We start from the raw sequence: 15,613 nt of genomic DNA on the forward strand, positions 1-15,613 counted from the left end.
TTAGATTTATCTTTATTTCTCATTATCCTGCTCTGGTGTTAATTGGCAATAAATTCAGTTAATTTCCCCAAGTCAAGTCTGTTTTGCCCATAATGGTAATTGCTGAGTGATCTCCTTGTCCTTACCTCAACCCACAAGCCTTTCATCGTATTTTCTCTCCCCTGTCCAGTTGAGGAGGGGGAGTGAAAGAATGACTTTGGTGGGCAGCTGGCATCCAGCCAAAGCCAAACCCACCACAGGGATTCTGCTTCAGTTTCTGTAGTCTGTGTTCTCAGTTCCTCTCAACTCTAGCTGGTAGAGCTGTTAGAAGGTTTTCTCTCACTAAAAAGAGTTCCTGTTGGGCTTTTAAAGACCTGTCCAAATAAATCTCTGTTGTCCTGCTTTGGAAAGTTTTCCTTTTCTTTCCCATCTATTGACAATCTAAAGAAAACGGATTGTGCTGAAGTTGCGGGCATTTTGTTGTTCAGCTGGACACTGCTGCCAGGCATTGCTCTGGATAGGCTTCCTCCTCAATATAAGAAATGAAGTGCTCAGTGCATGTCTGTAGTAATGTGTTTTTACAAAATCCATCACCATTCTGGTCCTAAGAAGTTAAGTGGAGGCAGTGGAAAGAGCTGCACTGTGATCAGGGTCTCACTTACCTGAGCAGTACGTTGGGATAGGCCTTATTGTGTGGCACCACTCTGTTGAGATGCAAGCTGTAAAGTTTTGGAACAAAGATAATTCTCCTTTTTAGTATTAAAACCTGTAAACATGCCTAAGTATATAATGTAAGGAACTGCCTCTGCCATCCATATGCTGAAATAAGTGGGGAATGGTTTCTGGATACTCCTCAGTTTGAGGAAAATCATATAAAGCAATAAGAGTTCTTTAAAGACTATGTTGTACGTATTTGTTCACAGTTTGGGGTTAAAATTTCCAATGGATTTCAGTTTTTAAAAAGTTGTAAAAAAATTTATTGCTATTGTTTAGATTTTGAGGTATAGAATGGAATTGATGGTTGAATTATATTTGTGAGAGTTTGGGGTCAATTTAATGGTTGTTGGTTGCACTTGCTGACTTCTAAGGGAGTTTAGGATAAGGCCTTTATTGAGTTTTGAGAAAATAATAGCCTAGTTTTCATTATGCAATTATTTAACTGTTTTCCCTTCTTTTTGATCATTAGGTGATGCTTTTCCATGGACTATTAGTCTGCATCATTTCAGTATATATACTCTTCTTGGACAACAGATGACACTTAATTTAGTGGAACCGATGGGCTGTACTTCTACTTTAGCTGTTACTTCACAGAAACTGCTTGCGTCGGGGCCAGAATCCAGACACTCATTTGTTGTCTGCCTCCATGTCGACCTTGAGTCCCTTGAAATAAAATGCTCCAACCCCCAGGTTGGTACATTTAATTGATTTATGAAAGGAAATTAAAAATAACTCGATTTAAGTACAATCGTTCTGCATTTTGTTGAAGACTGTCTTTTCTATCTTAATTTTTTTTTAACTGGGCCATCAAGATCAAGGTGCTTAGATTAAGATTTACTTTGAAGCTCTCTCAAGTTTTGTAATTTAAACTCTTCTCAAAATGTAATAGCTACAGTATAAATGCATCTTTTGGCTGATGGAGTGAAATGAATTGCAGATGTACCATTAAATGCTATAGTTCTGTTCTGCTGTCACTGTGGGTTCATATATTGAAGTGGTTTAATGTAATTTTTTACCATATTTTCATATGGAAAGTAACATTTCTTCGAACATAAAATGTTTTTTAGCAAACAGTGGTGTCCTATAGTAAAGGAAAAAAACCAACAGATGAATGTGTGTAAACAAAAGTTACCACCTCATTTATGTTTATTAAAAGGCAGGGATATTGCTAGATTTTCAGAAAGTGCACTCTGTTTTACTGACCTGGATCAAGTTTGCTGTAATTAGAGTAGGTTTTCACAAAATTTTGGGTAATCTTTACTGCAACTTGAATAACACTTTCCTCAGTTGCAACATTTCCAGTGATGCAGGAGAGAACACTCTTGTTCTTGGGAACTGCAAATCTGTTGAGGTCTGAGTAGTGCTCTGCATTCATATGCTGTCTGCTCCAAGGTCTTAGCTGTATGTAAGATTTTTCCAAGGACGTCATGGACAAAATGGACTGTTTATTATTTCATTTAATGGAAAGAAAGGAAAGAATAGAAAGTGCTGTGATTTTGGTCTGATAGACAGCACATCATGTTTATAAAGATTTATGGACTTACGGCCCAAGTCTGGGAATACTAGAGCTAAGGTGGCTGGTGTAATTTTAATGTTATCCCTTGTGTGTACTCATTACAATATGCTTTCCAGTTGCATGCAATTTTTCCCTTGCCTCATTCCATGTTCTATGAATGAAACAAGTGATTTAAAGTACCTATTTGTTTTATCCTCAATGTATGGTCTCGTGCCCTATTCACTGCCTTCCATCCAGGTTATTTCTGAATTGTGTGCTGTGTGCCATTGTCTTCTGTACTGGATGGGCTCACACTCACCAGGAAGAGGGTTGGTAGAGTGAGATTGCACACAGGACATGGCAAATTAAAATTTAAAATTGAGTAGCCTCAACAAGGTCTACTCAGACTTGTGAAGCTGTATGACAGATGTGTTTGAACGCATAAAGGGTTGTCACTGTGTTACAAATGTATAAGTAGGAAAGGACAAAATTATGATTTTGCTGACAATTTTACATTTTATATTTAAAGACTTCTGACGGCTTTTCTTTGCAACTGTGTGGTATTTCCATGACATTTAATGAATTCATAGGCAATAATTTCACAGCCTATGGAAACCTGCCTTATTCTGTATTGATTTTCATAGAACTGTACAAAATTAATCTTGATACTGCAGCTGTTCAGAGAATTGGTCAACGTTTTGAGATGTTCATGTAGCAAAATCGTTTGCTACATTTGATCAATACACTGTCAGTGAAATTCCAGCAAACTGTCTGATCAACTCTGATTTTTTTAAATCTCCAAATTTATTAGTCATAGTTAATATTAATACATTAATAGTATTAATTTTATAAGCAGAATGGCATTGTTATAAGTGGAAGCCTTATCTTAATTTGAGTAGCAAATTTAAAAAAAAAAAAAGAAGTAAAACACATTTTCAAGCTTTCCTACCAAAGTGTGATCAAATAATTTCTTTTGCAAACTGTAAGAAAATCTTTGCACTAAAAAATTTAAATTGTAAGCTCCATGTAAATCATGTTATAAGTATAGTGAAATGTTAAAATGAATTGTACAGTGGAATATCAGACCAAATATTGTTGTCTTAAAGGATGTCCTTGTACACTGTGGTGATATTCATTTACTGAAGTATTATAATGACGCAAAGGATGTGGACAAATTATTTGAGTTTAGTGAAGGTTCTTCAGCTGTCCTTTCTCCCTTAGATCTGCCTTATTTATCATTTCTGCTTTACTTATGCAAACAGGAAAAAAAACCATCAGTCTTCTTTAACCAGATGTTCAAGAACAGAAGATGGAAAATACTATTACATAAACAGCATTTGATAGTTATAAATTCACAGTACAATAACTATGAAATTTGATTCTTTAGAATGACGGACTGTATTTTGTCTATAGATGACAGCCTTAAAGTAGGTGATACTTAATGAATTTGTGAAATGGTAGCAAAGGTGAAGTATTTTACTATATGACTATTATGATTTAGTATGAAACTAATGATGGTTGTATCCCTTTAAAGTCAATAGATACTTTCAGTGTGCAAAATTGCTGGGATATTGCCTTTTGTTGTAGTTTTCAATTTTGTAGTAATGTGTTAGTTTCTAAGTATAAAATGGTGTACCATATTGAACTTTACAGATTTTGCCAAGTAGTCAGTGGGGTCTTACTGAGTTATGTGTGGTTTTGTTGGGAAGGGGGTGGAAGCAGTGAGAGAGGGAAACTTTTCTTAACAAATACTGGCAGAGTTATTCCTATTTTTGTCATACCATTTGTCTTCTCTTGAATAGAATGTACTAAAAATAATTATTATATATTAACTGTTATGCTCAAAAATACTTATAAAGGACAGAGGCCTTACACTTATATTCACTCTTCTAATAGAAAAAGTGCGACTAACAAGAGAAGTAGAAAGCCTTCTATTTTAATGAGTAACAACCAATGAAATAAAATTAAGTGTATTAAAAATAATCAAAGACATAACTTCAGCTCTTCATCTGAAGTTTTTAAATTTTATTTACATGTAGACATGTGCCTTCTTTTTTGTCTTAATGAGGTTTTGGTGTGAGGCTTTTTGGTATGTTCTACTTTTTAATATATCTCCGTGAAAATCATTTCCCTCTAATCAAAGTGTGCCTTTTTTCTTGGTGAACTTGTTGTTTTGCCTCTGGTTTTGGAGGGTCAGACTACTTGGCTCTCTGGTTGCTGGCAATGTTCTGAGAGATGGCTACTGCCGTCTGAAATAGCCTCTCTTTCAGAGTGGCTGCAAAGCTTCTAGCCTGAGCAATTAAAAAAATCTCCCTGATAAGGTAAGTAATTATTAGCTTTAATGATTATGTCTGTTACAAGCCCAATAAGATTTAACCTCTTCAGTGTTGGATTAGCTGATGACAAACCTCTTTACCTTGAATGTAACCAAGTACGTAAACACAGAAGTTCCTTCTTGTGTGTTATTTGGTACCTTTATGAACAGTAGCATAATTAAATTTCTGGAAGCCTTGCTTCATTAAGACAAGTACAGCTTAAATTTTCCTTTGGTTTCTTGACCAAAAACTGTTTTGAGGGAGGGAAGTTTGCAAGCGTGTATGATTTGGATATGTGCCTGTATCCTGTTAATTTTCTAGAGACTCTTTTGCCAGCAAAGTGTCAACACCAGTTAATGTTATATTACTCAATCAATCAGATGGACATTATTAGTTGGTCTTCCTGCATTACATGGGAAAGACTTGGGAAAACTTAGAAATTTGTAATTAGTAATTTAAAGGTTACTAGTGTGTCTGAGTGCTACAGACACAAAGTATTTTAAAGCATAAATAAAAGAACTTTTTGCCACAGCCAGAGTTATTGTTTGTCTGTAGTTTGCTCTGTATATGAAGACAAAAAAGTTCATCTCCTTTAAGGAAAAATTCTGTCAAAAGAGTATATGACCTGCTCAGTGTAAGCCTTGAAACTTCAAAAGAAAATCTAAGATGAATTAAGAAGGTTTTTATAAAATTCCAGCACTTCACCTCTTAAGGAAGGACTGTAGTATGTACTTTGAGACTTCATCACACATTCTCACGCACAAAATCAAGTACTGTTTTATATCAAATGTAGATTGACAACAGTGTTTTTTCTGCATCTGTTCTGCCCACATAAGAAGCCAGCTTCATAGAGTAGATGTGTCCTGAGGCTTAAAGTTCTTATAAATATGAGAATTTCCATTTTTTATAATGGCAAGTTGGGTATGGTATCCAGCTGTGGATTTGCTTATATATTGTTTGCAGTTTTTTCTGAGCTTGTTTTATACAGTATATTGCAGCATGTTGTCATACAAATTCTGTGATTAATGCTTATTTACAAAAACTTGTGTAAATATCTTAGAACTGAGTCAAACAATCTGCAAGTTAAACAGTGTGTTTCTGAATATTGGAATGACATATGCCAGGAGACTCTGGAGTTTGATAGTGGATATTCTTCCAAAACCAGAACAGTTTCATGTGCTGCGTGGGATCGTTCTTTTAATACGATTTAAATGAATAATTTTTGCATTGTTAATATTTCATAAAGTTTATATGTTTTCCTTTTTCTGGAGGCAGTATCTATACATATGAAATATACAATAAATTACATTTGTTTAATTGTTAAAATTGGTATTAGTAGAAGTTTTACAAGACCGTGTTATTGGTTATGTTTTTGAGCTACGTACCATGTGTTTAGACAAAGCACAAATTATTTTTCTCTGTGTTATTGGTTATGTTTTTATGAGCTACGTACCATATGTTTAGACAAAGCACAAATTATTTTTCTCAAAATCACTGTACTGTAACTGATGTTAATTACAATGTAGTTGCTTATCAGAACATTATAAATGATGAGAAGTTCAGTTCTGCTACATTCTAAGTCTCAGTGGGGGACTTTGATTTTCCTTCACCTCATTAAGGAAAGCTTCATCTTAAAGTTTGTTTTTTTTCTTTTAGGTGCAGCTTCTGTATGAACTGGCTGAGATCACAAATAAAGTTTGGAATAAAATTCAGAGGAAAGGAATTCTATATCAGTCTTCTGTCTATAGTGAAACCATGACAGGACCTGCTCCTCCTAGCTCTCCAGTTAAAAGCAGTGTTGGTACTGCTCCACCAGATACCAGCACATACAGCCCATCTGCTGACATCGGGACCACTACAGAGGTAGGCTTTCTTAAAAAAAAAAAAAAAGTGCCATGTAAGTTCTGACTGACAAGGTGTGGTGGTACATGGTCAAATAAGAACCAGAAGGATCAGAAAGAGCAGTAGTGTCCCTGTGGAAAGTAACTTTGCCCCAATAAACTAATGAAGAATACTTCATTACTCAGTTTCGTGGAACAAGAGGAAGGAGAGAAAAAACATGCTATATTGCTCCTATGTTTATTATTTCTCTGGATTGTTTCTCTTTGAAGTGGATGAATATTACCTTTTGTCAGAAAATTATGATTAGTGTTTTCAGGTCAGGAAGCATAAGGCATTTTTCAAGTCCAGAATTACTAGAATAGTAAGTGGTGTTTTGGAAGTACCTGTGATACCTGTGCTGCCTGTGAGTCATTCCAAGTAGCTTCAGCATTCAGCCTGTCACATTGAAACCAGTTACTGCGGTGCCTGAGTCAGTGAAGAGGTGCTGCATGTAGACTGTATTGGCATGCAGGAGGGGTACAAGGGTAGTGAAGGCTCCCAAGGCTGGCATTGCAGGTCACCCAGCTGTACACTCACGCCAGGTCCATCCAGCTATCGTTACCCTCCATCTCTGAACTGTGTCTGGAGCTCAGTTCCTTCCCCTCTGCCAGCTGTCCCATGTCTCAGGAATGCTTTTGTAACTTAGTCACATGAGGATTTGGGTATGCAGCTCCAAATATAAGAAAGATTGGCCACTTGGTTTTACGTATTTCTGTTTCCCTAATTTACAGCACTGCATAACTGCCTGGAGCAATCTGGTACCTGATCTTAATCTCTGTGTGTGCCTAAGACTGTAAAATAATATTTTGAGGCATGGAAAGGAGTTCTGCTTCTCTGCCATACTGAGGTGTCGTGGTTTAGCCCCAGTCAGCAGCTAAGCACCAGACAGCTGCTCGCTAACTCCTCCCTGCTCCCAGGGGGATGGGGAGGAAAATAGGAAAAAAAGTAAACTCGTGGATTGAAATAAGAACAGTTTGATAACTAAACTAAACTAAAATGTAATACTAAAAATATAATAATAATAAAATATTATAATAATTATAGTAAGGAAAAGGAATATTAAAAGAAACGAGAAAAGACAAGTGATGCACAATGCAGTTGCTCACCACCTGCTGACCGATGCCCGAGCAGTGATCCACACCTCCTGGCCAGGTCCCCCCAGTTTATGTACTGGACCTGACACTCTATGGTATGGAATATCCCTTTGGCTGGTTCGGGTTAAGTGTCCTGGCTGTACTCTCTCCCAGCTTCTTGTGCACCTCCTCACTGACAGAGCATGAGAAACTGAAATATCCTTAACTTAGGATAAGCGCTACTTACCAACAAGTAAAACATCAGTGTGTTATCAAACTGTTCTCACACTAAATCCAAAACACACTGTACCAGCTACTAAACAGACAATTAGCTCTATCCTATCTGAAACCATGGATGTGAGGAAAGAAGGCTAATTCTTTTGTCAGCATGAATACAGTGTTAAACTTCATCCATGGGTATCGTTAGCTGTGAGTTACCAGGCAGCTGCTATATAGTAGAATGGGTGGCCACAGGAGGCTGTGCAACTGAACAGACACAGTACTTGTGATTTTCTTTGTGCCTCTGTCAGGCTTACTAGTTAGAATAATCAGTGGGCCTTGTTTGTGCTCTGGGAGAGAACCAAAAATACATCAGAGGAGTTGAAGGTATACCAGTGCTATATCATATGTATGCAATAGTTCAATCTTAATATAAAGCTTTTAGAAGCTTTATGTGGGAAGACTGTTTGGAGAGACTTGAGTTTCATTCTCAGGATAGACACAGCAGTTTTGGGGGCAACTCGTAGAACAGTTCTGGAACACAGGCAAATGCACAGCAGTTTGAACACTGACTGCAATTACATATTCAACAACATTTGGCCAGACTTGCTTTAACCTTGTGTATGATTTTTATTAATTCCTGGGTTTGGAGAAAATGAAATTATGATTGATAGTATGTATGTTTTATATGCATAACACGCACAGAGGTAACTGTCATTAAAAGGTGTTTTGAGCTAGAGTTTCAGTTCTTAAGTTGTTTCACTAAAATGTTTCTGTATTATTTGAATAGCCTTGGTTTTCATGTATTTCTCTATGTGTGTGATCTCAATTGTGAAAAATTTTGCCATGGATACAGAAGTGAAGGTAAGAAAACAATATGGTCACAGAAATTAGTATTTTTCCACTTACTCACATGAAATCCCTTTCTCATTAAAATCAGAAGCAGCCACCAGCTTTATAAATAACTATTTGTTTTTGACCCTCTATATAGACAGCAGTATTTGGAGTACATGCTGTGTTTGGAGCGTTATTTGAAACTGATTCAGTAATTGGTTTAATCCATATGTTACCAAGATAATTTTGGTAATATGAGTCCAAGTTCAGCATTCATATCCTACCTCTTTGCAAAATGTTGTTCATCATTTATTTAATTTTCTTCCTAAATGTTATGCACTAGCTAAATAAATTTTCTCCTGATCTAAATTAAGTTTGGTGAATTAGCCAACAAAGGACAGTGTTAGAATTTGTGTTCAGTCTTTTCCTTTCCACTATGAAGCTAAGACCATAATTTTCATCTTGTTAGAATAGAAAGTTCTATTAAAACACATGGCATTAATATTGGACTTTTTTCACAATAGAGGACTTAGAGTTGACATAGCACTTTACAACTGAGACGTCAAAACTGCTTTGAAAGGAATGTATCATTGTGCTTAGACAAGATAAATTTAAAAATTGACCATGCTCTGAGGATATTATTAAAGATATGGAAGACGAAAGAAAGATACAAACAGGAGAAAATGTTTGCACGAAGCCATAGTTCATATGACTGAAAGACTGAGGAAGAGAGCTCCTGTTCATCTCCATTCATAGCTCTCAGCCCAAGGTCTTCTGTCTGTGGCTGGGGTAGGAAGGCAGTCCAGAAGACAGAGCCAGCACAAGGGATATGTGAGTGCACAGATAGAAAAGCATACTGAGGCAGGTGTCATTTGTTTAATGGAGACAGTGAGGTGGGAGAACATATACATGGCCAGATATATGAGAGTGTAAGAAGTTCTTTGTCAGAAATTGAAAATAAGAATTAGAAGACTAATTTTTATATTGTCAGAAAAGATTCAGAGTTATTCAAGTAGGAAGGTAACATTTTTGGCTCAGCAGCTGAGGAAAATCTCATTCCATTTCTGATTAATTGGGTGGCAATATTAGGTGTATTGAGGTGATTAAATCAAAGCAGTATGTAGAGTGTACAAGCATTTTAATTAACAGTAAAAAAAGAGAAAGTCGAAGGTTTTGAAATACTGTGGTTGAAAAAAAAAGACTTGGAGAGGATCACTGTCATGGGAAGTCAAGCCAGAGTTTAGATTCCTACAAGACTTAGTAGCTGTAAAAACACTATATTTGAGTTTGTGGGCACTATCATTTTTAGGAATTTGTGAGTCAGTGTTTATACGTGAAGGACCACCTTTGGTATTGGTTTTGTGATTTCTTGAAAAAAGCTGGTGGTACTGTAAAGTGAAAAAGAACAAATAGTGCGTGGAGGATTCATCTAAATGATTTGGTTGTTATGGGATGTAACATCAGAAGTTGTCTTGACGTAGTGCTTTCTTGTATTTAAAGACTGGGGTTTAAAACAAAATAAACCTAAAAAAAAAAAAAAAATCCCTTCACCTTTAGGACTAATTTTATGTCAAGCTATCAGCTGGAGTGAGGTGAATCACCTAGCAGGATGACCAAGTTAATACATTCTAGGTGATGTAAACAAAGGAACGTTTTCCAAAGAGATTTTTAAGCCATAGGGAAAATGATCTTAGGCACTCTACCACCATTTAAAATCAATGTCATCTCTTTACCTGAATTTTTTTTCTTTTTAACCTTTTGGTGGCCATCAGTAAAAATAAATCTCAAAGTGTTTTGAAGCTATACAATGAACTTTTGCAAATCGTTATGTGTAACGTAGCTAAGAATATTGTCCCTGAGACTATGCAAAGTCCTGATGTCTGCGAGTTGTGTACTATTTTTGGAGGTGGGAAAGGGTAAGAGGTAGGAGAAACACACTTCGCCAACTGGTGAGAAATAATAAAGGAACTGTGTTTTCTTCTCACTTTTCTAATAGACTATTTTAGACAATATAAATTAAATAATTTGTAACATAATGGTTGGCAGTATTTCTGTACTGTATTCTCTTCTGCGGTTGGTGGCTGTCTCTGAACTTATTCAACATATTTCCTAGTATGAAAGCACAAACTAGATTTTCATTATGACATGGTTGCTGTCCTGTTCTTTGAGGTCAGGATTGTAGAGAATTAAAAAATACATGTATTGAAAAATTAGCTAAGGAATGTTCTCCCTATTCTTTTTTACCAGTGAAAGCTGTTTGTCCTTTGAGAGTAGTTAATCACTCAGTTTCCCTGTTCCTTTTGCTAATTTAATTACTGTCACCATACCTAGCTGTGGATAGTGTGATCGTGAAATCGTGCTTCTCCTTTATTTGAAGAGGGTAGGATGTGAAGATGAGAGAGAGAATCTGGTCACTTCTGCTGCTACTTCGAGCTACTTCAGTCTGCTGAGTGCCTCATTTATAGTCCATATAATATAGACTTTATTTAAAGAAAAATAACGTCCTTAGTGTATTCAAATATGCACAGAACCCCATTCTAGATGCAGGGATGCATCTGAGTGGTATCTGTACAGAGAGCTATAGAGCTATTCCTCTGCCCCAAAAGCAGGCAAAGTAAATCAACAGGCCTTGTAGACAAGAAATGCAAAGAGAGATTTTTTTTTTTCTTAATTGTTTTGTCTGCTGTGAAGTACGGCAGCTAGTTCTACCTGTCAGATTGCCTAATGGACTGCAGATGTCAGTCTGTTATACCATACTATTTTCATTGAGAGCAAGTTTTTCTTCTGGGTGAAGACGTAGTCCTCCACAGGCTATGCAAGTATGGATTGTTGTATATAGCATCTACCTTGGAGATAAGACCTTTTATCTGGAGACCCTGTTTGTTCACAAGAGCCTAACTAGTGAAACCCAAACAAGGTTTTTAAAACCCAGTTGCATTGTCTTGCACCAAAATAGAGCTGAGTGCTGAACATTTTTCCAGGTACCTTCTGAAGAAGTAATTTTAATTTCAAAAAGTGTAGAAGCAGGGCAGGGCATGTCAGAATAACCTAATGCTTGTCAGCTTCTGTCCTGGTTTGGCTAAAATGGGACCACTTCTCCTTTCAGTAGATTTTCCTTTAGTTAACTTTCTTCTAAGTAACTGCATTCTCTGAAGCTGACTACGTGCTTTTCAGATAGTGTCTGCTTTTTGGGTTGATGTCTGTCGTTCTTGCTGGGGTAGAAGTGGGACTGTTATGCAGAAAGACCCATGTGTGTGCTTCTTTCTATGGGAACCAGAGTCACTGCAGGCTCTCTTGTGGTCTGCATGGGGGCAGGCGGAATAGGGTTGCACTTGCAGGAAGCTGCAGAGGGGACAGGTGACCAAGGACTGACCAATGCAGTATTCCATCCCATCCACATGGATACTCAGTATAGAGCTGAGGGATCACTGGGGTCAGCAGCTCTTTCCATCATGTCCTGCATCCCCGTGGGACTCTGCTCGCTGTCCTGCCTCCGACTCCAATCCGTGCATTCCTGAATCCAGTTCCTATCTGCTGCAGAGTCCGGTCCGGGACATATGGGTGCCCACCCTGCCGTATGAGCACTGCGAGTCGCTATGGCACAGCACACAGTCCCATGATCATCATCTGGAAGCTCAAAATTGGTGGTGTACATTTCTGTTTCTATTATTAGTATTAATATTATTTATACTCTTTTTTTCATTGTTATTGTTTTGTTAAAGTTGTTTTAACTTTCCAACCCTTAAGTCTCTCTCCCTTTTCTCCTCTCCTTCCCCTTCTGGGAAAGGAAGGAGTTAATAGAGAACACCCACCATCTGCTTTAACTGCCAGCCCAGCTTTAAATGGTGACAGCTTCATATGTCATGGTATTCTTCAAGTACTCTTCAGAGACTGGTGTAGAAAATCTGAACCATGGGGAGGGATTGGTGGTGTTTGGAGACAGGAAGGTAAAAGTTAACTTTAATATCTCACAGAAACGGTGATTGTCGGAACTGGGATGTCAGGAAAGTTAACCGAGAATAAGTGATACTGCATGGAAGCAGAGGATGACTGTAAAAGGCATGCTTTCAGTGAACGGCAGAGGGGAGGGGGAAGGTGGAGGCAGCTTTGAGGAGGCAGCTGAGAAGATTGGAGCAGTGTACCACCATTTTCCTGGGTCTTATTTATCCCTGTCTTTGGTTTTGCTGCTGATTGGAATTGGACCACTCCCTTCCCTTCCCACAGAGTCTGAATTCCATCAAGGGAGCAATAAAAGCAGATGAGGCAGTTACAGTGCAGGTGCTCACTGGCCAGGAGACCTTAACACCAACAAAACCTTGCTTGATTGCTGTCTTGATATTGACAGTCTGAAAACGACTTGCAAATACTCAGAGAAATAGAAAATTACTTTTATTTTAATCTCTTTAAATACTGTGTACTTAGCATCTTTACATTCTCTAAAATGCTAGTCTTACAGGTGCATATTTTGGTCTTTAGAAGTTTGAAGGTACTTGATATTGGCCTAAAATTACTCGCAAAGAAGTCAGTGGGAGCAAATCTGGGTCCATGTTGTTTGATTTGAAAAATACCATCCTGTGTTTCTAAATTATAACTTGTGTTCAGACTATTCTAACAGCAATGTGTTTAATGACAGAAACAGAGGAGGTAATATATAAAAATCAAGTGCATCAGCCACAATTTCACTTTGCAGCTATATATTTTATCGTCATTATTGCTGATAAGCAGCAATGGAGTATATAGAGTTATTAAACAATAATATGTATTTCTATAGGTTTGACTTAGGGAGATTTTCCAGAAGTTTGCGTTTTGTCAGAGTCTATATTTTGTTTATACATTCTTATATTTTTAAGTTTTGAAATCTTGAAGTCTGTTGAACAAAAATACTTTGCTGCAATAGGTACTTTTTTTTAAGTTTAGAGATTTTACAGTTAATGTGTTATTTTTTTCTGTGGGAGACAAATGATTATTTTTAAAACTTCTTTCAACTGCAGCAGACTTGCTATAAATGAATCGGAAGAACACAAACTCTCACAACTGTTTATATTAAACAGCAAAAAAAGTAATTTGTTTATGTGATCTGTGGATGATTTATATTTTAAGCTGTGTGTAATTCTTTTCATGCTGACAAGTTGATAGTGAGCACCACAGTCCTATGTAGATAAAGCTACCTAGCTTACTGAGTTTTAGGCTGGGTGGTGATGAGGCAGGGAAACATGAGCAGGAGGCTTAAGTACTGGAGGGCTGGAAACAGTTAATCATTTTTACCATCTCTCCTTTGGAACAGCAAAAGCAAAGGTAGTACAGACTACAACAGGCCACTTGTTACTGTTTACTTAAGTACAAACAGTGGTAGAAGTGTTTAGTCCTTGGGGAAACTCAGTGATTGAGCAAGAACGTAGAAGTTATTTTGATAAGGCATAGCATTAGTGTGGCCAAACTCTGATCATCCCTGAGCTTTAGGCAGGCCAAGGATGAAGGCCTCATATGTTTGGATCTTCCTGATGAACAAAGATAAATTCTGCTAAGAAAATAAACTCAGTATATTGGTCAATTTGCAACAATTGGTGAAAGAATTAAATTGTATATTTTAGGACTTGGCATGAGAAGTTGTGGGAAAATAGTTCAGGATTTCTGACTCTGGCTTGATTTTTCTGTAGATCTGGAAACAGAGCAGAAAATTAATACATAAATATATTTAACAATACCACGCTGGGTGCTGAAAATCCAAAACAAAAATTGAAACTACATGAGAAACAAGAGCACAATCTCTTTTCTCACTTCAGTGTCCTAGTTTTTCACTGCAAAAAATTTCAAAGAATTTGAGCTTATTTAAAAAAAAAAAGATGTCAGCTTCTGCAGACCGTCAGTTTTTCAGGCCCTGTGACTGCCGCATGGTTCTGGTTACAGTACCATTAACAGGAGGCTAAGAAGAAATGCAATCTTTTAATTTTTCACCTCCCAAAGGATAGCTGTATAGCAATGTCTGCCTTCAGAGGAGCATCTGCAGTGCTTCTGCTGCTGAGAAAGAGAATCGGCCAGTTCAACTGTTTACATATGTTTGAATGGCAGAAAAAATTTAGGTAGTATGTTCACATTGAACTGCTGAAGTAGGGGAAGGGTGGAGTGAGTAACGCAGTAACCTCCGACAGGGATGTGGTGTTGAGCAGCTGGGGATGACTGTTGATAAGCTCTGCAGCTGGCATAGCTGCAAACAGAAGAGGTTATCGCTGAAAGCCTCAGCTGAATGCAGTTTTAGCTGTACCAAGCTAGCTAGTCCAAGCGGTAGTACACACAAGTGACCTGGAATACTGGATGGGAACATGGTAACCCGACTACAGAATTGCACTGCAAGGCTAAGCATGAGTGAGTTGAGGCCCTGATTAGGACTTGCAGGCCCTGTGGTAGAATAAGTTCCAAAACTCTGCAATTGCAGGTCCAAGTGTCTGACCCTCAGCTTTCTTGGCCTCTGGCTGTGTCCAGAGGTTCACAATTCTTTTATTTCTGATAACAGTGTTCTACATCAACATCCTCAAACGGTCTCAAGTTACGCCAGGGGAGGTTCAGGCTCGACATTAGAAAGAACTTCTTCACTGTTAGAGTTGTTAAGCATTGGAACGGGCTCCCTAGGGAGGTGGTGGAGTCCCCATCCCTGGAGGTGTTCAAAAAACGTTTAGATGTGGTGCTTCGAGACGTCGTTTAGTGGGTTTAGCGGGCATTGTGGCATCAGGTATACAGTTGGACTTGATGACCTTTGAGGTCTCTTCCAACCATAATGATTCTATGAGTCTATCCTCCGTTTGACTCCTAGAAATTCAAGGACTGTTTTGGTTTTTTTTAAGTTCACTTCCAGAAATACATGCATGTGTAGGCCTTACTTGTGCACTGACTAATGAAGCTTTGTTCTACAGCTATGCAATTGTGTGCTACAAAGTTTGACTAGGATTTAATAAAGCCATCTCACATGCTACAGAAATTACATCGTGAGAAACATCTGCAAATCAGACAAGCATAAGCACAAACAACATGAGAATGATGCCAATGAAAGCTTAGCTCCAGCAATAGTAACGGAAATTACGAGCAGCCTGGACTCTTCCTCACCT

General features: G+C 37.7%; 1 protein-coding gene across 1 annotated transcript in view; it reads left to right on the top strand.

Moving 5' to 3' along the window:
- Positions 1 to 15,613, top strand: part of LOC104165251 (vacuolar protein sorting-associated protein 13B-like) — a 270,979-nt gene that overhangs the window by 45,661 nt on the left and 209,705 nt on the right. The window contains exons 7-8 of the mRNA XM_009704826.1: positions 1,166 to 1,386; positions 6,163 to 6,369. Coding sequence (XP_009703128.1) covers positions 1,166 to 1,386; positions 6,163 to 6,369 — 428 coding nt within the window. The remainder of the gene's footprint in view (positions 1 to 1,165; positions 1,387 to 6,162; positions 6,370 to 15,613) is intronic.

This window comes from Cariama cristata, unplaced genomic scaffold (genome assembly GCF_000690535.1).
Source record: "Cariama cristata isolate BGI_N322 unplaced genomic scaffold, ASM69053v1 scaffold7657, whole genome shotgun sequence".
In the NCBI taxonomy this organism is placed as follows: Eukaryota; Metazoa; Chordata; class Aves; order Cariamiformes; family Cariamidae; genus Cariama; species Cariama cristata.